At 36.3% G+C, this 24365-nt stretch overlaps 1 protein-coding gene across 1 annotated transcript in view; it reads right to left on the bottom strand.

Moving 5' to 3' along the window:
• ME1 (malic enzyme 1) overlaps nucleotides 1–24365 on the bottom strand; it is a 286728-nt gene that overhangs the window by 155502 nt on the left and 106861 nt on the right. Inside the window, 2 exon segments of the mRNA XM_069065073.1 lie at nucleotides 960–1121; nucleotides 8549–8624. Coding sequence (XP_068921174.1) covers nucleotides 960–1121; nucleotides 8549–8624 — 238 coding nt within the window.

The following is a 24365-nucleotide window of genomic DNA, read 5'->3' on the forward strand; positions in this document are numbered from 1 at the left end:
AAGGCATGTAATACTACCAGTTTTTATGAGTAAATTCACAAATTCGCTATTAGGAATATAATAGGTATACACAAGACAGGGATGGAGTGCATATAATAGGGTGTTAGTAAGAATATAGTCATTTGCATTAGTGCAAACCTAATAAAAAAGAGTCTGAAAAGAGATGAAAAGGGAAAAAAATTTGCCTATGTATACCCATTCAGATAACATGTAAAGCAGCTACAATGTGGAAGAATGGCAGAGAAAATGTTGAAAAATTCAGAGGCAAAATTCAAGTAAGGAGCCAACAACAAAATACATGACCTTAGCTATCTATTATAAAATCCACAAGCCTCCCCTAATCAAGCTTCTCTTGTTGGGCTCCAGGTGAGGCCTATTAATGGGCCAGGAAGATTTTCAACTCCCATTAACATACAAGGTAGATAATCTGCTTTTTTACTCAAAGATTCTAAAACTTATGAAGGAGCACAAAAAAAATTTTTTTTTTGGCGGGGGGAAGGAAGGGCAATTGGGGTTAAGTGACTTGCCCAAGGTCATACGGCTGAGGCCGGATCTGAACTAAGGTCCTCCTTACTCTAAGGCCGGTGCTCTATTCACTGTACCACCTAGCCACGCCAAGGAGTACAAAAAGTCACACTCACATTTGAAAAATGTGTTAATGCCAAAACAATTCATACTGAGCAAAACCTTAATAGCATCATATATTTGTAGAAAGAAATATTTCTAACTAATATAGGCTGTCATAGAGCAAAATCTAGTTATTAAGAGAAAGCACAAAACATTTATGAGAAGGTAAATAAAATACTAAATAAGTATGGAAAAGATTATCTCTTGAGGAGTAGTATTAGAAGAAGAAAAGAAAAACAAAGAAAAGAATAAATTCCAGATGTGGGGAGAGGAATTAAAAATAAGAATCAATCTAATTGTTTAAATGTACTGGGTCATAAGAAATCATTTACCTCATTCTCAGTTCCCACATCGAGGGTGACAGGCAGACACTCTTGAGGATTCACCCCTCCACAGGCAGTATACAATGCCAGTTTGCCAACAGGAATGCCCATTCCATTGCAGCCAAGATCACCCAAGCCAAGGATCCGTTCTCCATCAGTTACCACAACAGCCTAGATATAAAAAGAAATTTATTGCTATAAATAAGTTTTTGGAAAGCCTAATACATATCTTAGTTTCTGAATGCATATATAGGGGATCTCTGGTGACTAGGATGACCTTTAAAAAATAATCCTGATTATGGTAATTAAAAAAGAATAGAGAATGTGTGTGAAGAACTCTAAGAAAGAATGAGGGATCAACTTCTAAGAGATGGAAATAGAGAAGGGGAAAAAGAAAGAGGAAGCATGAGTAGGGAACAACAGTGGAAAAAGTAGGAGACTCAACTTAGGAACCAAAATTAAAACTTACGACTTTCTTATAAGCTGCTAGACCAAGTGTGGTTCTCCAAGGTCCAGGAACCCAGAAGCAGTCTTAGATAATGGGACTTTTTCTTATGGATATTTTGGGTTGGATCTTCAACTCACTTTGTCAACCCTCTTAGCAACTGAGAAAATTCCTTTCTCATGCTATGGAGATGATAAGATCTGACATAGACAACTTGGGATGAGACTAAAAAGCATTTTCTGGCTTGGCATTTCCTTTATTAAATAAAGTATAAAGAAAATAAGGATGAAAAGGGCTGGGGCGGGATTGAAATGTAGAAATGAGATGTAAGAAGGGGTGTAGACCCATGTGGGCATGAGGTTTATGTGTTTTCCAATGGGTTGTGAACCCTGGAATGCCTGGCCAATGGAATAAAAGGAAGGAAATGCTAATCAGAATGAGTCTTAAAAAGGTTTTTTAATTGTCTGAAAGGGCATGTCTCCTTATGGGTCAGGGGGATCTTGCAATCCCCAGCAAGAGAATGATTAATAAAATCTTTCCTTAATTCACTAAGGGACATGTGGAATTTTTTGGTAAGATGATTATTTCTCACAACCTCCCTCATGTCATGGTCCTCTTTGAGAATGATGGACAAATGGCAGGCAATCTTTACTCTTGAAATCAAGCAAAACAGCATAAAATACTACCTATAATCAGAGGTGTTCGTTATTTCTGCTTTGGCTCTAGAAGATAGTTTTAAAAGGGCAAGGGCTTTCCCCTTTCCTCAATCAGGATTCAAACAATCTTCATTTAGCTTCTTCACATAATTTATTTATAGTTAATTTTCTCATTTCCTGCATTTGCAATTAAAAGATGTTATTCAATTCTTGTCTCAACAGAAACACTTAAAAGTTCTTAATTCTATTATAGGTCAATTTTTTTTATTCCATTAGAATTAGTTTCAGTATTATAGAAGTTATTCTTTGTTGTAAGTCTTTTTCTTTTGACTTTTGGTATATCATGTTCCAAGATTTCCATTGCTTTAAAATAGTACCTTCTATGTCTTATGTGAACTTGATTTTGATTCCTTGGTACTTGATCCCCGTCCTGGCTACTTGCAGGAAATTCTTACAAAGCTGCATTTTTGTATTCATCCTCCATAATCTGCTCTTGCTTTTGTGCTCACATGGTGGTCAGAAGAAATGATACAAGGCCACTCTCAAGGTCTGAAAAACTTTGGAATTGTGTGACTTGGGAGACACTGGCACAGGACTGCCTAGCATGGCATGCCCTCATTAGAGAAGAGGTTGTACTCTATGAACAAAGCGGAATTGAAACGGTTCAAAAAAAAAACCCACAAGATGCACAAATTTAGATAACCCACTCCAAATGTTCACATGGACTATTTGTGTCCGACCTGTGGCAGAGCATTTCAAACTCATACTGGTCTGATCAGTCACAGACACATTGTAACTTGACTCTAACATAGTAATGTCATTCTGATGCTCTTCGAGAATGAAGGACAGCCAACCAACCGAAGAGTAAATTGGGGAACCCTTCCTGAATGGAAATGTCACTGAAACTCCTGATTGATCTACAGTGTCTGTCTGACCTTTTGAGAACTTAGGACTGAAACACAGATACTGAAATGATCACTAGATTTTTGGTTATCATTAAAAGATCTTGTGAACTTCAGAGATTTGCTAGAGTAAATACGTGGGAGCCGATGAGTCTGCCTCCCATAGTCTTTCTAAAGTCTAAGTTGATTGGTCAGTTTCCAATGCATATACACTGATATGTCAGCTAACTTCCCTTTTCCTCCTTGTTGTGATTCTATCTGTTATCTTCAGAATATCATTCTTCAGAACTTTCTATCCTATCCATACTAAATTTTCTTGTTGCATTTTAGTCCAAAGGATCCCCTGCACTGACTCAAAACTGCTCTCCAAAAATCTAGGGTACAGAATAGACCCAGCCCAACTTTTCTTTCCTCTATCACACATTCTGAAAAGGAAATGCTTGTTGATTTTTTTTCTTTTTTATATACCTGGACAATTTATATTTTTAAAGTATTCATCCATTTCATTTAGATTGTCGGTTTTATTGGTAGAGAACCGGACCCAAAAAAAAGCACCTAATCATCTCTTTTATTTCTTCTTTGCTGGTCATGAAGTCACCTTTTTATTTTTTGATACTGGTAAGTTCTCTTCTTTCTTTTCTTTTAAATCACTGCCTAATGGCTTATCTATTGGGCAAATAGGTGGCACAGTGGATAGAGCACTTGGCTTGGAATAAGGAAGACCCATCTTCCTGAGTTAAAATCTGGCCTCAGACACTTAACACTTACTAGTTGTGTGATCCTGGACAAGCCACTTAACCCTCAGTCCCTCATCTGTAAAATGAGCTGGAGAAGGAAATGGAAAACCACAAAGATAGTTCTCTTAGCCAAAAAAAATCCCAAATGGGGTCACAAAGAATCAGATATGACTGAAATGTCTGAACAACATATCTATTTTACCGAGTTTTTTTCTTTTTTAAAACAGGTCCTAGTTTGACTTATTAATTTAGCAGTTTTTTTTTCTTTTTTTGTGCTTTCAATTGTATTAATCCCCCTTTGTTTATGGATCTATTCTTTCTCTTTTACAGTTGAAAGCATCTAAAAATACTGCTTTGGCTGCATTCTAAAATTTTAGTATGTCATCTCACCACTGTTAACTTTATTTTTAAAAATAAGTTTTTATTAATGTTTTCATTTTCTTACATCATCAGTTATCCCAAGTATCTGAATACATATGCAATGTGCAATATCTGTGGACTTTCCCCCTTGACAAAAGGGTTTGTTGTGGGGTATTCTCTCATATTTCTTCAATTGAAGAAATTGCACTTCATCCTGTTTGATGTTTATAACTTTGTTATACTTCTGATTTTTTTTAGTGTATTGCTATTTATAATTCCATTTATATTACTGTAGGTGCTGTGTATATTATTTTCTTGGATCTGCATACATCATTGTGCATCATATAAATCTTTCCATGCATGCTATGTTATATTCATCACGTGCAAATTTTCTCACAGCACAGTACTATTCCATTAGGCTCATGTACCATAATTTGTTTATTCATCCCTCATTTGATAGATATCAATAATTTCTAATTCTTTGTCATTACAAAGGTGCTGCTATAAATGTTTTGGTGCATATGCAGACTTGCTTACTGGTGGGTTCTTTAGAGCAGGGCTCCTTAAACTTTTTCTACTCCAGACCCCTTTTCATGTTTCAGCAGCAATTTTGGCCTGAGGGCATGCACAGTGCACATGCTTTGTGTTGAGAATTAAGGCTACAGTGAAGCTAAACAATGCAGTATGGGCAAGCACTCACTGCCAGAAAAACCTTGGATTCATTATACATTTGATTTTGAATTAATTTTTGGTCATTGCATACTCAGAAATCTTTTACTCTTGCCAAATTTTATAGAGTCGCACCCCACAGTTTTAAGAAGCACTGCCTTAGAAAACCCAAGTCATGAAGTCTCTGGTTTAAAGTGTTTAGACATTTTAGTAACTTCATTTGCATAACTCCAAACTGCTTTCCAGAAATAGCTGTACTATTTTACAGCTCCAACAACAACATATTAGTGTGCCTATCATTCTACAAACTCTTCGATATTGGTTGTCATTATCTTTAATAAAATTACTGATTGTTCCTATGATTTGTTCTTTGGTTTACTTATGTAATGTTAATGGGATATAAGATCTTCTCTGCCCATCAGCAAGCCTCACATGGAGCCCATTAAGGGAAGCTTGCTTAGAGGAAGCTTGCTTGTAGGAAGGCTTTCATACCTTTTGCTAATTTCTAAATAGGCACTGAGTCATGAGGGTTGTGATGCCTTTGGGCTCTGAAAAGTGTATATATACTCTGAGTTGGTATTTTGCTTTGGGGGTTCACTTATGAGAAGGATCTTGTGAGTCTCTGTTCAAGATTCTGAGTGGCTGCATGTTCAGAGGCCCCCGACTGCTCAGATGTAAAGGCTCTCTCAATCCAGGGATATCTGTAAAGTGTATAGTTGATTCTGGCAGTCTGAGCCCTGTCTGTTGGTCTTTATTTCTCTGCCTGTATTTTCTCTGAAGTTCAGGGTGCTGACTTTTCTCCTAAATTAGTCAATGTAATTAAAAAAGATTGTTGACCCCTTAAACAGCTATCTTTCCTAGTAAAGCAGATCTAGGAACCTGTGCTAGCAGCCATCTGGGTATGCCAGTATGGTTGCCACAACAGTTTATTGTTTAGGATTAAATTACTCTCCAATTTTTAATCTTTGCTTCAGCCCTTTACTAAATGCTACTTTTTTTTTTGCATATGTTCACTGAAAGATGCATTTAATATTCCTGTTGTTCTCTATTTTTTGTGAGGTATTTATGCCTTAATACATGTTCAGTGTTTTGAAGGTACCACACACATCCAAGAAATAGGTATATTCATCTGTATTCCCATTCAATATTATCTACAGGGTTACCATAATCAAACTTTTCCAAAATCCTTCTTTCATTTCTTTTTTGTTGTTGTTACTTAGATTTATCTAGGTCTGAGGGGTATATTCACATTCATTACTAGTATGACTTTACTATCTATTCCTTTCCTATAACTCATTTAACATTTCCTTTAAGAATTTGGTGCATATATGTTTAATATTGATATTAATTTGTTTTCTATGGAGCCTTTCAGCCAAATGTAGTTTCCCTGTTTATCTCTTTTAATTAGTTCTGCCTGCTGTTGCTTCATCTGAAACCATAAATGTTACACTTGCCTTTTTAACTTCACCTTGAGTACAAGAAAGCACCAGTCCCGTATTTAAACTCTATGTTCTTTCTTTTTAAAGATTCATTTTCCCTTGTACGATTATAATCAGTTTTGTTAAGTAAGTTATTCTTGGTTGTAAGCCTCAACATGTTGCCTTCTGGAATATTATACTATAAACTCTACATCACTTCATAGTGGCAATTGCAAAACATGTATGATCCTGACTGTGGCTCCTTGGTATTTTTGTTCTTCCAAGCTGTCTGGGAGTATTTTTCTTTGATCTAAGAGCTTTGGATTTTGACTACAACATTCCTTGGAGTTTTCATTTTGGGGTTTCTTTCCAGAGGTGACCAGTGCATTCTTTCAATTTCTACTTTGCCCTCATAGACATCTAGATAATCTTTTTTCATGATTTCTTTAATTATGATGTCTAGGTTTTTTGGTTAGTCATGGCTTTTTGGTACCAGAATGATTATTAAATTATTTTTTGGTGAACTGCTTTCCAGGTCAGTTGTTTTTGTTAAGAGATATATCATTTTTGCTTCTATTTTTTCAGGTTTTTAAATTTGCTTTAATATTTCTCAGTGTCTCATGGAACTCAACTTCTACTGGTCAACTGAATTCTAATACTCAGGGAGTTATTTTCTTGAGCAAGGTTTTGTACCTCTTTTCCTAAGCTATTAATTTTCTTTTTATATCTCTTACATAGTTTTCATTGGACTTTTAAAATCATTTTAGCTCTCTTTTTAAAAACTTTTGCTTCAGCTCTTCTAGGAATTCTGGTTGAAATTATGTCCAAACTTGGGGCGGCTAGGTGGCACAGTGAATAGAGCACTGGCCCTGGAGTCAGGAGGACCTGAGTTCAAATCTGTCCTCAGACACTTAACACTTACTAGCAGTGTGACCTTGTGCAAGTCACTTAACCCCAGTTGCCCTGTCCTCCCCCCTCCAAAAAGCAAAACAAGCAAATAAATAAATTCCAAACTGCATTTTCTTTCAGACTTGCTTGTAGATCTTTTCAAGTCATTCTTTTCTTGTAGGTTTGTGTCTTTAGCTTTGCTATTTCCATAACAGCTCTCTATAGCTGAATTAATTTTTTTGTTTAGTTCATTCTTCCAGTCTACTTCTTGACTTCAGATTTTACGTTAGTGCTGGGCTCTATACCCTCCTGTGGGGAATGGCCGACCTAAGTTTCTGTACTCTTACATCCTTCTCCTTCTTTCACAGCTCAGGCCAGGGGGCCTGCAAGCTTCCAATGTTCTTGGAGTAATATGATCCTGGAAGAAGTATGCTCTCTGTTATTTTGTTCTGAACTCTGAAAGTTCCTGATCCAGGTTTGGGTCTGTCATTTGGTTTCTAATTAGGATTTTAGTAGGCTGCTTCTGGATTCAGCCACTATTAGCTCATTGGGAGGCTCTACAGGATCAAAACAACTGAAAAAACAGGCTCCCCTTTGGTCTGGGATCACTGCCCTGGTTATTCCAGTGTAGTCTTAAGTTCTGGGTCAATGGCTAGAAATGAGTCTCAGCTCTGTTCCTGGGCTAAGAGCCACAGATCTACCATTTTCTCCTAAACTTGTTTCTTGTTCAATACAGCTACTGGAGACCACTCCTCTTTAGTGGAGATCAGAGAGAAGAATAGTTTGGATCAGCATGAGGCAGAAATTACCTTTCTACCTCCTCTGTGCAACAAGAGATGAATGGTATGGAACAGGTAGAAGGTGACACCTTACCCCTCTCTCTACCCTAGAGGCTGGAGTGCAAGCAGATTCAGTAGAAAGTGGAAGTCTGGTGGCTCATGGGGAAATAAAGGCTGTTCTGGTACAGATGGAAGGTGTGTAGTCAGAAGGAAGTTCATATCTAAGCTCTGACCTCCATGATTACCTCTCTATCTAGATCCCTTTATTCCACTCAAAAACTGCCTTTGACTAACCAAGTGTATGCCTAACCTTTCTGTACCTTTTCCTCCATTCAGCAGACACCCTCTCAAAGTTCTCTTGTCATCTGACGCCTTTGATGTATAATTTCCCTTCCCTCCAACAATCTAATCCAATAAACTTTTATTAATCATCTATTATATATAAGTGACTATACTAGATGTGGAGACTAAAAAGACAAAATGAAAAATAGCTCCAGCCCCCAATGAGTTTACATTTTACTATACAAAAAATAGGAAAGGCTCCATAGCAATAAAGCAGCTTATTAACCATTTCCTTGGACAAGATTATATTTACATGCAAAATTCATAAACAAAATATAAATCTGAAAATATTACTTACTTGCCCTAATTGGAACGGAATATGATATTACAATCAATACATTTCATGAAATCTTCCAGAGAAAACAAAAAACAACATTTACCAGAGGAAAGACAATATCCTACCTTGACAACATCTTCAGGCCATGACTTAAGCAATGTAGCAATGTGACCTCGGTCATGGATACTGATAAAGAGGCCTCTGTTAAAAAAAAAAAAGTAGGTCGTTTTCACGTAAATTGAAAATAAAATGAGAATGGTAGTCACTTTTCTATGAAACATTACATACTTCTACTGTGCTTCAAGCATTCATTAATCCATCTATGTAGGTACTCCCCTCTACTGATGTGGACTACTATAAACAAAGGAACAAAAAATCATAACCTACTACCCAAACTTCTATGAACTAAGCTAGTCTGGTCCTAAGAAAGCAGACATGTATTATATTTTAATGATAGGAACTACAAGCTACATGTAGCTTCTTCATAAGGAAGGAAGGATATCTCCACACCACTGAGTCATCAGTGTAGAGATATTTCTTAATGATTTAAACCAGATAAGAAATTTGTTTTACTGTATAAAATCACATTATTTCTAGAGCTTCATCCATTACATTTAACTAATTATAAAATGAAGCTTTTCAATTGCTAAACCTAAAATAATCAGAGGTACATTCATAATATCATAATATTTTTTATGAATACAAGCATTTTATTAGTACATATGAAATTCATTTGTTTGCTCAACCAACAATGAAGCAGTGACCATGCAAACATAGGAAAATCTGTTATAAGGTCTATGTTGAAAGATGCAATGTGACACTGAATAGAGGGAACCTCAAAATTAGGACTTGGATTCAAGTCTAGTCACTGACACAGGTAGTGTAACCCTCTCCAAGTAATTTTGGCCAACTTGATGGCATAGTGTATAGAGCTCTGAACTTGGAGTCAGGAAGACCTAAATTCAAATCTGATCTCAGATACTTATCAGCTATGAAACCTTAGGCAATCCACTTAATGTTGGTCTCAGTTTTCTCATCTGTAAAATGGGGATAATAACAGCATTGACTCCCAGAGTTACTTTGAGGCTAAAATGAGATACCATTTGTAAAATGCTTTGCAAACTTTAAAGCATTATATAAAAGCTAGCAATAGTGATGATGGTGATGATAATGGTTTTTTACTTTGAGTGACTCCAAACTTTAATTCTTTGGAGAGTATATTATTAAATGATTCAATGCCATATAGCATCACTGAAGATGCTTAATTTTAAGCAGATTGGTGTTTATTTCAGAGAAAGGCGAAGAGGAAAGTCTTTAAGGTACCATTTTGCTTAAAAAATACTTTTTATGGTCAATAAGATAGTAAGCACTGGGCAATTTTTATTATTTTCCCTTCACCTTTCAACATAACTATGAAGATAATGGAATATAATAAAGAATATTTGTAAAAGCCTATCCTTGGGGCATGTGTATATTATTGTCATAAAGATTTTCTAGATACTACTTAAGTGGTTTCTAGGCTCTTTTGGTCTCATCAATTTACAACAATTAAAATTTCTCAAATAATTCTGTGTCATTTATTCACTTATCCATTTCCAATTTTGTGGCATCAATAGCTTGTGTAAATATGTCAAGGTGAGGTTATGTCAAGTTTTATTATGCACCATATCTTCTCATTTTAATTTTTTTTCTATTTTGGCACTGATTGTTATTTTTCAAGGAACAAGTTAATGGTATGATTATATACCAATAGCTGATTCCAAAATGGTTCCCATGTTAAGTAACTAACTCTTTCCTGTCTGGCAAGATATAATCATTATCTTTTATATGATGTTATCTGTTACTCTCCCTGGCCAATGTGTCTTAAATCTCTCCTCAAAGAAAACATTCATGATATATAGGCACGTAACTTCTACACAGGAAGTACACAAGGCTTTAGCCTCTCTCACTTATTATTCTTTAACCATATTTTCTAAAATATTATTTATCATCCCTCCCTTTGCACTGAAATCGTTCAGTATTAAATCATATATCAACTTAATTTGGAGAATCTTATTAAATTCTTTACAGGATTTCTCTATGTCTTAATCCTCTGTAACAGATGTTGGAGAATAAATTAATGATGGTCTTTTTTGCAAAAACTTATTATCTAGGGGCAGCTAAGCTAGGTGGCACAGTGAATAGAGCACTGTGGAGTCAGGAGGACCTAAGTTCAAATCCAGCTGCAGACACTTGATACTTACTATCTGCGTGACCTTGGGCAAGTCACTTAACCCCAATTGCCTTGCTTCCCCCCCCCCCAAAAGACCCTTATTATCTACATTGCAAAATAAGTGCCCCATGAAATAAAAGCAACTTTGCCTAATTCTTTACCATAAATTAACATTGTATTTTTTGTTAAATATTTCCTGATTATATTAATTCATAGGGAGTTTTGTGAGCTGCAAGTCTGATGCCTCTGACTTAGAGCACTAATGGTAGTATTCATGTTTCTAGACAGATTGAAAATTGTGTTATTCTTATCCTCTGGCACCCCCAATTTTTTTGGCCATTTAGCCATTACCACTTAAGATTCTGAAATTGGCCACACAATACTAAGGGCCATTTTGCACTTTCCATTGTTTCATGTGATGTCATGAACCAAAAAAAAGTTTTCACCAATGGGCTAACTTATTGGTGATTAACATCTCTACACTTAGATGAATTAGTCCTCAGAAAGCACACATAGTATATTACAGGGATCATATTCAAAGCCTTTCCAATATGGTTGAACCTTCCAAAGCTTATACTCCATTGGCAGTGCCTTTGGAAACCCAGGATTCACTTCCAGACCACCAAAAGGCATTAAAGTAGAGCTTTGTGGAAGCCACTATCTATGGTCTTTGAAAGTCGTGGTTATTCTCTGAAAGACAAGGAGGCAAAGGATATGAACCATCAATTCTTAAAAGAAAAATAACAAATTACTAAAGACCACGAGATTGTTCCAAATCACTAATAATAAGAGAAAAGAAAATTAAAATAATTTTAAGGTTTCACCTGTTACCCAGCAAATTGACAAAAATGACTGGAGAACAGAATAGACCATGATGGAAGGGCTGTTGGAAAAAGGACACATCAATAGTGTGGAACTGTGCCCTAACCCAGAGATCCCACTGCTCAATAAATATCCCTAGGAGATCAGTCAGAAAGGTCTCAAGTATATCAGTAAACTGCTCTTTTTTTTGTGGTAACAAAGAACTGGAAACAAGGTAGGTTATCTACTGTTTGAGGAATGGCTAAATAAAATGTAGCATATGAACAAAGTATTACCATACCTTTAAGAAATAAAAACACAAAGAATTCAGAGAAGACATATGAATTGATGAAGAGAAAAGTAACCAGAACCAGAAAACAACATACAAAATTACAATACAAATGGAGAAAAGAAAAAATGAACTTTATTCACTAAACTTATGACTGGGTTCCCTGGGTATAAATTACTAAAAAGCTTGTCAGATAGAGTTGATTTATACGTTGATTTTGGAAAACTGATTTTTTTTTTCTTTTTAAAATGTTAACTATAAAGAATGGTCTGTTGAAACAGAAAAGGGTTAAGGAAATTAAAGTGATATAAAAATAAAAGATTAATTTAAAAAATTAAAAGTCATGCATCAGACTTAAAAACAACAACAACAACCAGGAATCAGGAAAGGTTTCAGGGAGGAAATAGGCTGATTTCACCTGGTATAAATAAGCCTTGTAAGAAAGCCAAGGCTTCCAATAAACAAGAGAAAACTTAGAGAACTATTTAAATGCATTTCAAAGCCCACTGGTGCATACAACTTAAGAGATAGGAGGAACCTGACAGATATGTAGTTCAGCCTTCTCATCTTATAAATGAGAAAACTGAAATCTAGAGAAGGGTTGTTATATAAAATAGGCTCACAAGAAAAGCATAGTGACCAGTGATGGGAAGATGTAGAGGTAGATTTCAGTTAAATATAATAATATGTGCTTACTGTGTACCATGTATCATGCTAAGCATTTTATCATTATTATCTCATTTGAAACAACTACGCTGGGAAGTAGGTGCTGTAATTTATCCTCATTCTATAGATGAAGAACCTGCGGCAAACAAGAGTTAAGTGATTTGCCCACAGTCACACAGCTAGTTAGTGTCTGAGGTCACACTTGAACTCAGGTATTCCTGTCTCCAAGTCTGGCACTCTGTCCAATGTACCACCTAGCCCCCTTTCTTACAATTAAAACTCTCCAGTAAGTTGGACTACCTAAGATTTCCCATTACTTGACTCTTTTAAGGGGCAGGACCACTATTTGTAAGGGATGTTATAAAAACAATTCCTGTTCAGGTATGTATTAGACTTCATGACCTCTGATGTCCTTTCAAATTCTAAGGTTCTGGGAATCTCCTAACTAAAATTAGAATATTCAAGTTCTATTATCAATTTTGATCAATAGATATTGGGCAAGTTACTTGCACTCAATATGAAAACTAAAAAGTATAAAGTACTATGTGGAAATAAAGTAGTATTAAGTTAAAAGAATTTGTTTATTTCTTTTTTTGATAATTTGAAGATGGTTACTAGAGGTAGCAGAAATGATAAACAAATGATAAGCAATCACCTTTAAAACTTCCACTTAAAGCTTGGGGGCTTTAGTTTCTCTATAATTCCAAATTGACTTGAAACCTTTTTCCATAAAGAACCCTCCAATTTCAGTATGACAGGCTGGGACTTAATTCATTCAATTCTTCTGGGTTTATTTTTTTTTAACTGTTGAGAAGAATGATCTCAAAATGTATTTTTAACCTTCAGCTGACAGCTGAAAATTTTTAACATGAGACATTTCCAAAAGAGAAAATTATTTGCTGATTTAAGAGACTAGACATGGAGAAAATATGAACAAACCACTGTGCCTTGTTTAAATTTTTTTTGGCCATATTTGTGGATTGAACACTGGCTGTTAATATTTTCTACCTTAGTGCAACAAAGGAGGTCTCCTTAATTAGTTGTTTTTAGAAGCACAGAAAAAAAAGATTTCAAATGTCTTTTTCAAAATAAACAAGAGTCTGATTCATTTACATGCAACTCTCAATAGCATGTGAATTCAATTTCTCCAGAAACCTATATGGGGGCAAAATAATTGGTCAAGAAGTGTTCGAAAAAAATCTATAATGGAATGTCCTGTAATATAAGGGCTAAAAAATCATCTTCTAAATGTGAGTCATTATTCTGTACATATATTATTTAATGGTTAACTGGAAGGGCTCATAAACTATAACCATTCTTTGGTCTGCAGAAAGAACTATATCTAGAATTATACAAATCTTCCCTCTCTTCTGTCATTGAAAAGAAGGTATCATAAGTAACCCATTCATTAACATATATCCTAGGACTCTGGATAATAATAAAAAATGGTTCTCATGAACTTACATTTAGAATGATCTATTATTGACAATTTCAAGAGGACAGCAATGAAATGAAAATGACTGGTCGTTTGTTAGGTTTTCATGGACCTACGATGACATTAATGTACACATAAAATGAAGAATAAATCCCATAAACCTTCTAAAAGTCTCTGTACATTCAGGACGGGCTCAAATAGATCCAACTGATAACAGAAATTTACACTGGAATAGTTTGTTTCTATAGGTATCTCAGAAGAACATGACAAGTCAAAAAATCAGAACACTATAATCCAAGAAGTAATAAAAGAAAACTCCCCAGAACATCTGTACACAGAAAACAAGTATTAATCAAAAGAACCCATAAATCACCTCCAGGGTGGGAGGGAGGGGCCTGAGACTACAAAATTCAATATGCATAATGGTTAAATTGAACAATTCCACTGAGAAACAATAAATCCCATAAGAACCAGAAGACATTCAATGTCAAAGGGAAGAAAATGTGAATAATACCAAACTATTCTATACCTACCAGAAAGTACTGGAGGGAATGGAATGTTTCCAAAGAACAAGAAGCTCAAGATGTAGCTCAAGGTCATCTTCCATTATCTGAGCCTAACCATATGTGAAAAGAGATGTTCATTCAACAGAAGCATCTAAGACACTTAGAAAGAAATGAGGCTGGAAAAGTAGGTTTGAGTTGCTGTGAAAAGCATTGTGTCACAGCATAAACTGTTGGTATTTCATGCTATGGAAGGGGGAGGAGTTACTCAAGGTTTATGAGCAGGGGAGTAATATGATTAGACCTCTTAATAATTTAGGGAGATTACTTTGTCAGGAGCTAGAAGGATGAATTGGAAAGGGAAAAGTCTAGAAGGAAAACCTGTTGTGGGGGGCTGTTACAGTAGTTCAATGAAGAAGTAATGAAGATCTCAACTAGAGCTATGGTAATGGGAAAAGAAAAGCAGCTTATAAGGGGTATGTACAGGACTTCAAATATTTGGGATCTGTGAGGTGAGGGAGTGGGAAGAGACATTATGCATCTTAGAATTTGCAGTCTCAGGACACCTTCCTCCCCCAAAGTGATTTTATGTGTTCTTTTAATACTTGTTTTCTGTGTACAGAAGTTCTGGGGATATTTTTCTGAGAAATCTTTAATCTTTAAGCTGTCTCCTTGCATCCTATGTCTAAGAACATTACGTTTTTCTTGTAGGGAAAACAGGTTTTCTTTTAATGTTACTGTTTTTTTGTTTTTCCTTTACTTCCTTGTTTTTTGAAGTGAAGTAAAAATTGTCCTTTACTCTCAGGTATTTGCATTTCCAATTAAATATCCTTTGTTTTGTTTCTTTGGTGAGACTTGCCACCTTGGTTTCAAGGTCATCTTTTCTACCATTTATTTGAGTTTCCTTCCCAAGATTTTTGGTAATTTCACTCTCCCCCTCCCCCGCCGCCCCCCTTTTCCCTTATTGCACATTTTCTGATTCCTTCCTCTCTGATAGTTGTTTTCCTTAAGAATAGATCTCAAAATATCTGTTTCTTCCCATGAGAAACAATTGTCCACCATGTGTAGCGCCAATGCAATATTTACAGTGCCCACGATCACCATAAAGACCGTGATTATAAGTATCACATAATGTTCGATCGTAAAATATACCAAGCTCTCCAGATAGAGGACAGCACTGAAGGGTTTAGACACCAGAAAACCGAATCCCAAAACCAGTAAGCCGATTCCATCATAGTCCCAAAGATATTCAGGAGCCATAATGATGCTGCAAGCCATGCCATCCTTTAGCGTTCCCACAAATCAACATAAGATCAATATTTATTCACAAACCTCTCCATCTCCTTGCCTAAGCTCCTCTGTCTCCAACTGTCTGTCTAGCTCTCTATCAGCTTCTGGTGGACTCTGCTTCTCCTCAGCAAACTCCTCCCACCATAGGCTCCATGTGACTACATTCAGCCTATCAGGGGGCAGAGTTTATCTTCACAGCAAGGGAGGTCTTCAAACTCCCCCCTAGGTCTACTAAGGGGCAGGGAAGATCTTCAAATTCCCAATCTCATTACACCATGTTAGGTGGACTGTAACTTTTTGCCCCGAGTTACTTTTGGGGGAAAGAAGTGGTCCCAGCTGGATTCTAAGCTCTTTTGCTCAGCCTTCATGGAGTGCCACACTGCCCACTCACACATGGCCTGCCCCATTCCCTCTGTTCCTCAATTCCATAGACCAGCAGCACAGAGCTCTGCAACACTGCTATTGCAGCCTGAGCAAATCTCTGACTTTTGGAGTTTAGGGATACTTGTGGCTATGGGAGTACAGGGAAGGTGGGGGATCAGAATGTAGAGTTAAGCTTTATTACAAGCCTGGACATGTATCCTGTCTGCTTCTTCTGATTCTCTACATAGCAGAGCTCTGCTGGAACTTTTGGAGTATGGATCTCTGTGGCACTGGGACGAGGAGTTGGGTACAGAACTGAAATCTCTTGCAAGCCCATGGGTGACCTTGTACAGCCTCAGTGCCAGGAGTATGGTGGGGAGAGGGGAAGGAGATTCTTCATGTAGTTAAACATTAGTCCATAGAATTTTTGCCTTCTTTGGGTTCTTGGTGTCCTAGAGTGTGGAGACAGCTGAAATTCCTTTATCTCTGACTGAATAATTTCTAATTTGGAGATATTTGAAGGTCATAAGCATCAGATAAAATGCATCTTATTGGTCAAAAGTCCCAGAAGAGCCCAGCCTTGTTCACAATTCTCTCCATTCATTCAATACATGGTACTGACTATTCCTCATTCCATAAAATGCATGTATGAAGGCCATACTATATGCTTGGAATGGTCTCTTTCTACAGTTCCATGTATTAAAATACTTCTTTCCTTCAAAGTCCCACCAGAGGTATATCCTTTATGAAACTTTCCTTAATAGCCTCAATCAGAAATGATCCCTCTCTCCTATTAAGGAGTTAATTCTTCTCTACTAAATCCTTCTTATTGCACTTAACATTTAAGCTTTTATTACTATTTTTTAAATGTTTTATCCATCTGCAAGCAAGATTATAATTTCTCTGAGGGAAAAGTCTAAGTTTTTTTCACCTCTGTATACCCAAGGCCTTGCAGGGCCTCTTGGACATAGTAAGTCTTTAGTTAACTTAACTCAAGATGCTGTCTGGTATTGTTTGTTCACTGTTTCCTAAGTGTTAGTCTTAACTTACCTAAAAGAGTATAAACTTCTTAAAGATAAAGAATTTTGTCTTTATACCTCTTATTTTTTAATCTCCATGTCACCTCAAATAGTCTTGCACAGACAGAAGATGCTCTATTATATTTCTGAATTACTAATTAATTGTTAGACTTTCAAACATCTGGATTATTAATTACAAAGAATAATCACCACAGTAAACAGAATTAATAAAAGTGTAGCCAATGAAATTTAGTCTTGGTAAAACCAACACTAAAGTTTTTTTGTTTTGTTTTGTCCTGTTGCCCTTTTTGTTTTGTTTTATGACCTGTTCCCCTCTACCCTCACCCCCACCCCCAATAAATACTGAACTGGAATGATAGAATCATTTGACTACACACATTCTATTCAGCTAGGCCTAGAGGCATTTGCAGTACAAATGCTTATTTTGTGGGAGTGTTTCTGAGACTAAGGTCTGCATGTTCCATCAATGCCAAGATTTATCTCAAGAATTATTTGTAGCTATTTCTGGAAAGACATCACAACTTGGAACCCAATTAAATACCCAAAAGTGTCTCAGCACAAGAATGACTAACACTTTCTGGCACCAAACTGGTTATAAGACATAAAATGTATATCTTGTCATAACATGGAAAATTTAAGCAGGAAAGCGATTTATTGATGACATTCTTAAATGAATGGGATTCCAATGAACATGGTTTTGGCTATTTCTGACATTTTTCAATGAGTCATGCCAAAAAAAAAAAAATCTTATCCTATGCACTTATCACACTGACTTAGACCATTTAACAATATTTATTTTCTTTAAAACCATGGTTGAAATTTTCTCATAACCTTTTACTTCATGGGTATATGTTCTCAAAATAAATTTATAATTGCAAGAGATAAAATTTTCCTTCTCCATATTGCATATAATTCTCAATCTAAATAATGTTTAACATGCAAATTTTAGGTGTCAAGAGAAGAGATTCTGTTTATTATAGTTTACATGTAACACTAGGAAGCTTTAGATAACTTTGTAAGACTTCCATTTTTCAAATTTGAATTTCTCAATAAGAATATATAATTTGTTACATTGAGAAAAAATCAATAGAGCACATTCACAATCATCTTGCACTCAAGTCCCCTTCCTTGTGGCATGTGTCCCTGAATTTTCAAAGTCTATGCCAGTACATTTCAACCTGGAAAGGACTGAAATATGTAAGTACCAATGAACTGTATGTCCACCATCTGAAGTTCTGCCATAGCTCATTTGAAAATTCTTTTTTTAGCCTCTACAACTCAGGAATGTTGTCTGCTTAAGTCTACATGAGAATTGATCTACACTGTGGGAGGGAGTATATACATCAGTGAAATAAATCCCTGAGGTATTAAAGTAAATATTTATAATGTATATGACAACTACTTTTTTAGGAGTTATTTGCATCTCTTCCTGGAAAGACCTGAACCTAGAAGCTGGGTCAGGGCAGCTTCCACATTTCTTCAAGTAAATTAAACCTATTATATTAAATAAGTTAATAAATGACCTAAACAAGTAAAAGAGTGTATCAACTGTTTTTGATCTTTTGGATCATTATGTTCCCTACTTATAATTGTGGGTGGGGCTTTTTGGGTCTTTTTGGAGGGGGGAAGGCAGGGCAATTGGGGTTAAGTGACTTGCCCAAGGTTGCACAGCTACTGTTAAGTGTCCAAGGGTGGATTTGAACTCAGGTCCTCCTAACTCCAGGGCCAGTGCTCTATTCACTGCACCACCTAGCTGGACCTTCCCTACTTATAATTGGATACTGACTATATTAACATTTGAAATAAGAAAAAATAGACCATATATATTTCATAAAGTGTGTTAAGGTCACTTAAAGTTAACTACAATAGCTTCAGAAAATAGATTTGGATAATTTAAAAAAGAAGTATCATTGTAATTTAATTCTAGAATAGGTAGATGGTACAAAAGCTAAGAATTAGATGGTAAAAGATATAGTGTTAAGATTACAGTGACCTGAAAGGGAAAAAAAAGATGAGATAAAAAAGAGATTAAAAAAAAAATCACAGAATTATTTTTAAAGTTTGACCCCAGTAGTCATTCATCTGGTCCAAACTATACCTGAAAGTGTTATACCTGGCTACCTGGTTTCCCATCCCCCAATCTCAGCCCTTCCTAAGGGAAGTGATCAGACTGCGAGGTCAGTTCTACCCTCTCCCAACGGATGTCCACCTTTATCTAGTCATTCACCTCCATAGAGGTGGGCAGGCTTCCAGGCCAGGGAGACTTGGTGCCCGCGGGAATTTCAAGGTGTGTACTGACTAATCACTGTTCTTGGCCTCTCTAAGTTTCTGCTTGTGTAATACCTAACTGTTGGCTGCATGGTATCCTTTTAAAAGCCGACACATTGTCCATGCAGACTCACTGTTTGATTTGTGCCTGACCCTGAACAATCCCATGGAAAATAAAATCCATTTCCAAATCGGGAAGGGGGGGGGGGGCGTCTCTTGTCTCGCTCCTTTTTGGCACAACAAAAATAAGCCCCACTATTACATATCCTAAATATGGTCATCCAGCCTCTCTGCTTGAAAACCTCCAAGGAGTATGAACACACCACCTCTCCAGGCAGCACATTTTACTTTTGGACAATTCTACTTGTGAGTCAGTACAAGAGCACTTATATGTCAGGGGCAGGCACTGTGCTTAACCACTATGGATATAAAGAAAGGGGGGGTAGGGTGGGAAAATCTGTCTCTGGACTCAAAGAACTCATATTCTAATAGAGAGTCAACAAATTATTATACATACAGGACAGAGAATTAGATATAGTCAGAGTGAAGACAATAATACAGTGGAATAACTTTTTACAGAAGGTAGATTTTTAGTTGTCTTGAAGGAAGCCAGGGAAACTAGAAGACAAAGAGGAGGATGAAGAGTATTCCAGGCATGGGAGATAGCTAACACAATGGCACAGAAATGGGAAATGCAGTGTTATATGTGAGGAACAGTAACTCAGCCAATGTTGTTGGATCGAAGAACATGTGGAGGGGAGTAAGGGTGAAAGAACTGAAAGTTAGGAAAAGGCCAGGTTGTAAAGGGCTGTACATGCCAAATAGAAAATGTTATATTCAATCCTAAAGGTATTAGGGAATCACTCTCAGTTTACTAAATATTGAGGTAACCTGGCAAAATCTACGCTTTAGAAAAGTCACTTTGGGAGCTAAGTAGAGAATGGAGTGAGCAGACGACCAGAAGGCTATTATAGTCTAGATGAGCATTTCTACAGTCCTTCAGCTCTAAATTACCCATCAATTTTGTCTTTATGGGAGCATGAAGAAGGGGGCATATACAAGAGATGCTGTGAAGGGAGAAACAACAAAGCTTGGTGGCCCTTTAAGACTTGATGGCTGAGTGAAGGACAAATCAAGGTAGAGAGAAATTTGAAGCAAGGAGACCAATTAGAAACAACAGTCTAGGAGATGAGGAGGGGCTATATATTAGGGTAGCAGCTGGGAAGTAATGGGACCTATACAAAAGATGTGAAAATAAAAAAATACAGGATTTGATAGAAAATTAGATATATGGGATTACTAAAAGTGAGGAATCTACAATGATACCAAGGTTATGAGCCTAGATGACTTGGGGGATGGACATGCCCTAGAAAGTAATAGGAAAGCAGGAAAGAGGGGAAGGTTTGGTGGAAAATATAATGAGTTTTGTTTTAGATATATTAAGTTTGAGCTATCTCTGGGATATCCAATTTGAAGTGTCCAATAGCAGGCGATGCAGGATTGGAGCTCAAAGGAAAGACTGAGAATAAATAATATAGATCAGCATTGAGACAATAACTCCATAGGAGTTGATGAAGGCACTGAGAGTAAATAGGGACAGAAGGAGCTAGGAAAAAGCCCTGGCACTCAATTATCAGAGTTTGAGGGGTATGATAAGCCAGTAACAAAGACAGAGGAATGGTCAGCTGATTAGAAGCAATGTCCCAAAACCCAAAAAGGAGAGAATTTCCAAGAAGGATGAGTGGTTAACAGTATCACACACAGCGGAGGAGTTGAGAAGGATAAGGATTGACAAAAGCCTATTAAATCTGGCAATGAGGAGAACACTGGTATAACTTTGGAGAGAACAATTTCAGTTGAAGGTCAGAAGACAGGTTGCTAAGTGCTCAAAGTAGATAGCTTTTTTGTGGGTGTTTCAGAAAGGGAAAAAATATGGGAAAACAGCCTGAAATGGTGGGGATAATTAAGTTTTTTTTTAAAAGACACTTGAGCATAAATGAAAGCAGTAAGGAACAGACCAGCAGATAGGCAGAAATTGAATATTAAAGAGAATGAATGAAGAATTTATTAAGTGCCTGTTATGTGCAGAGAGCACTATGCTAAGTACTAAAAGCTGAAAGATACAAATGGAAAATGTAAGACCATCAAATAAATGGATAATTGAAGACAAAATCTGCTAGAGAAGATACAAAGAAATAGTGTCAAGAATACAGAAGGGCTGGCTGAAGCAAGTAAATTGGATGCCTCATTATCAAAGACTAGAGGAAAGAAGAGAGAGGTATAATATTGTGAAGGGATTTGAGGAAGAGAAAGGGAGAAATAGAAGTTCATAGCAAATGTCCTTACTTCTCAAATTTCCTTTAAAATGATAAAGTTTAATGTGTTACTTTTAGTTCTGGAATACTGAGAAATTAGAACAGGGCTGGAGAACCTGCGGCCTCAAGGTCACATATAACCCTCTAGATCCTCGGGTATGGTCTTTTGACTGAATCCAAATTTCACAGAACAAATCCCTTTAATAAAAAGGATTTGCTCTGTAAAACTTGGACTCAGTCAAAAGGTCACACCAGAGGACTTAGAAGGCCACATGTGGCCTCTAGGTCACAGGTTCCCCAGCCCTGGTCTAGATTCTAGGGCACAGACTGCTAAACTTGGAGTCAGGAACTCAGACATTTTCCTGAGTTCAAATCTGGCCACAGACATTTCCTAGCTACATGACCCTGTACAAGTCACTTAACCCTGTTTGCCTCTGTTTCTTCATTTGTAGAATGAGCTGGAAACCAAATCACTCCAGTATCTTTGTCAAGAAAACCCCAAATAGGATCATGAAGAGTTGGACATGATTGAAATGACTAAACAAGAGTCTAGTTCATAGCACATATAGCACCTGTGTGGCAGGGTTCATCAATCTCATCCTTCTCCAACAACTGTACTGAACCAAGACACTATTGCATTCTTCAACTGAAGAAAGCTTTGCTGTGTCTGGTGCAACCCTAGAGGCCAATCTCCTTTTGGGAAGTGCATCCCTTTTCCTCCCAGGAAAAGAACTGTGTGTATTTGTTAGGTAAAATATACTTGTAAAATCATTTTCTTGGTGGTATATTTATTCCTGAGAGACCCCCTCCCCACACATCTGTATGTGATTCTCTGATGGGGCCACAGATGGCTAGACTACACGCTAAGGAACTGCTTCATAATTAAGGCTATGGCTAATTGAAAGGACTAAAGACTTTAAAGATCAACTAATGAGAACAATAAATTTTACTTCTCTTCTCACAAATTAAAATACCAAGAAACCTCAAAAAGACATTAAGAAGTAGGGGACAAGGAAAACACATCTGAAGAAAGTACAAAAGAACAGAAATAGGGCAGTTAGAATATGCTATCTCCATCCATGGATCTTTACACTTTACTTTGATGTGTGACTAAATAAAAGCGAAGCCAAGAACATCAAAGTATGAGGATTATATAATATGTGTGTTGTAAAGAATATTACCCTGATTTTAGCAATGTTGACACAAAGATAAAGACACAGAATGTGGACTAAAGTAAGCACTCAGTCACTGCTTTTTGCCATTGTTGCTGATAATCACGACGGTGGTAATGATGATGAATACTTAAATCAGACACAAGGGCATAGCATGATTTTATTCTAAATACAAAACAATGCTACTGTCTATGATCAATCTCTATTTTTTCCCAGAATGCTTTGAATATTTTGTTTGAAGAATAATTATTCCTGGTTCAAATAAAATGCTATTAGAGCACACTGTCAATTCTGTCAACTTTACAATATACTTGTAAAAGACAGACGATGGATATTCGCTGTATTTCAAGATAAAGCAAAAAACTTCTAAATTAAAGAATTGGTGTCAGCAAGTTTGTTTCCCCCCTGAAGTTAATCCATGATAATTTTAGCAACAGAATACTCTTATTATTCCCTTTCAATTAAATAAAAAGAAAGTATGCTATTATTATAAAAATCTCTTTCCTAACCAGAGATAACATATCTTGCTATTTACATAGAAAAAAGTCCCTCTATTTTCCAACTAAATTAAATATGTTAATAACACATTATGAATTTTACAATTGCTCATTATAATTTGATACCTTTCTCAGGAAAATAAATGAACTTTTTGTAAAGTATCCTAAGTATACTGAGAAGGCCTGTTGAACTTAAAATACTATACAATAATCACTACATTACTGAATAAACAAAAATTAAAAAAAAATTTCTTCTACCACATTGCATGCAAATGAATCTGAATAAGCAGCTCTAGATGAGAAAAAGGACATCTTTTACACAGAGAATATTGTTTCACTTATTCAAGGATTCCTAATGTTTAAATGATCTCTGTCCGTGTCTCTCTTTCCCCCTCCCTTCCTCCCCACACACAAACATACAGACACACATGTCAATTCTTAGTATCCTAAAACAAATTCAAAGAGTCTGCACTAGAAGGAAATGTTGAAAGTCATGAAGTTCATCCTCTACCTGAACAAGAATTCCCTTTACAACATACACTATACTTGAAAGCTCAGTCTTTATTTGAAGACTCTTAGAGAGAAAGAATGTAGTACTTCCCAAGGCACTTTTGGACCTTCTAATTGTTAGGAAGACTTTCTTCAGGTAAAGCCTAAATCTGCTTCTTTGCATCTTCTACCACCTGCTTTTAGTTCTGCCCTCTGGGACTAAGAATAACTCTCATCTTGCTTTGTAATGACAGCCCTTCCAACACTTGAAGATACTCAGTTTCCCCTTACTCTAGTTTCATCTTGTACAAACTGAAGTTGCTTGTGATCTAAAGTTCAAGTTGTGATCTAAACTAGTAGAGAGAACACTTACACTAATGAGAACACAGATACATTGAAGTACTGAAATATAAGAATTTATAAGATCTGGCCATTGAATGGATGACTGATGACAAAGAAATAGCATTTTTCTCTTCTCAAGGCCAACTCTTCTATATTTATATTTATTCCTATTCCCTCTTGTCTTCTCTAGTAGGCTGCATTTTTTCTTTCTTCCTATCTATCTATCTATCTATCTATCTATCTATCTATCTATCTATCTA

Source organism: Petaurus breviceps, unplaced genomic scaffold, assembly GCF_028583685.1.
Source record: "Petaurus breviceps papuanus isolate PSGF00001 unplaced genomic scaffold, PetGlider_PUasm1.0 90667, whole genome shotgun sequence".
Lineage (NCBI taxonomy): Eukaryota > Metazoa > Chordata > Mammalia > Diprotodontia > Petauridae > Petaurus > Petaurus breviceps.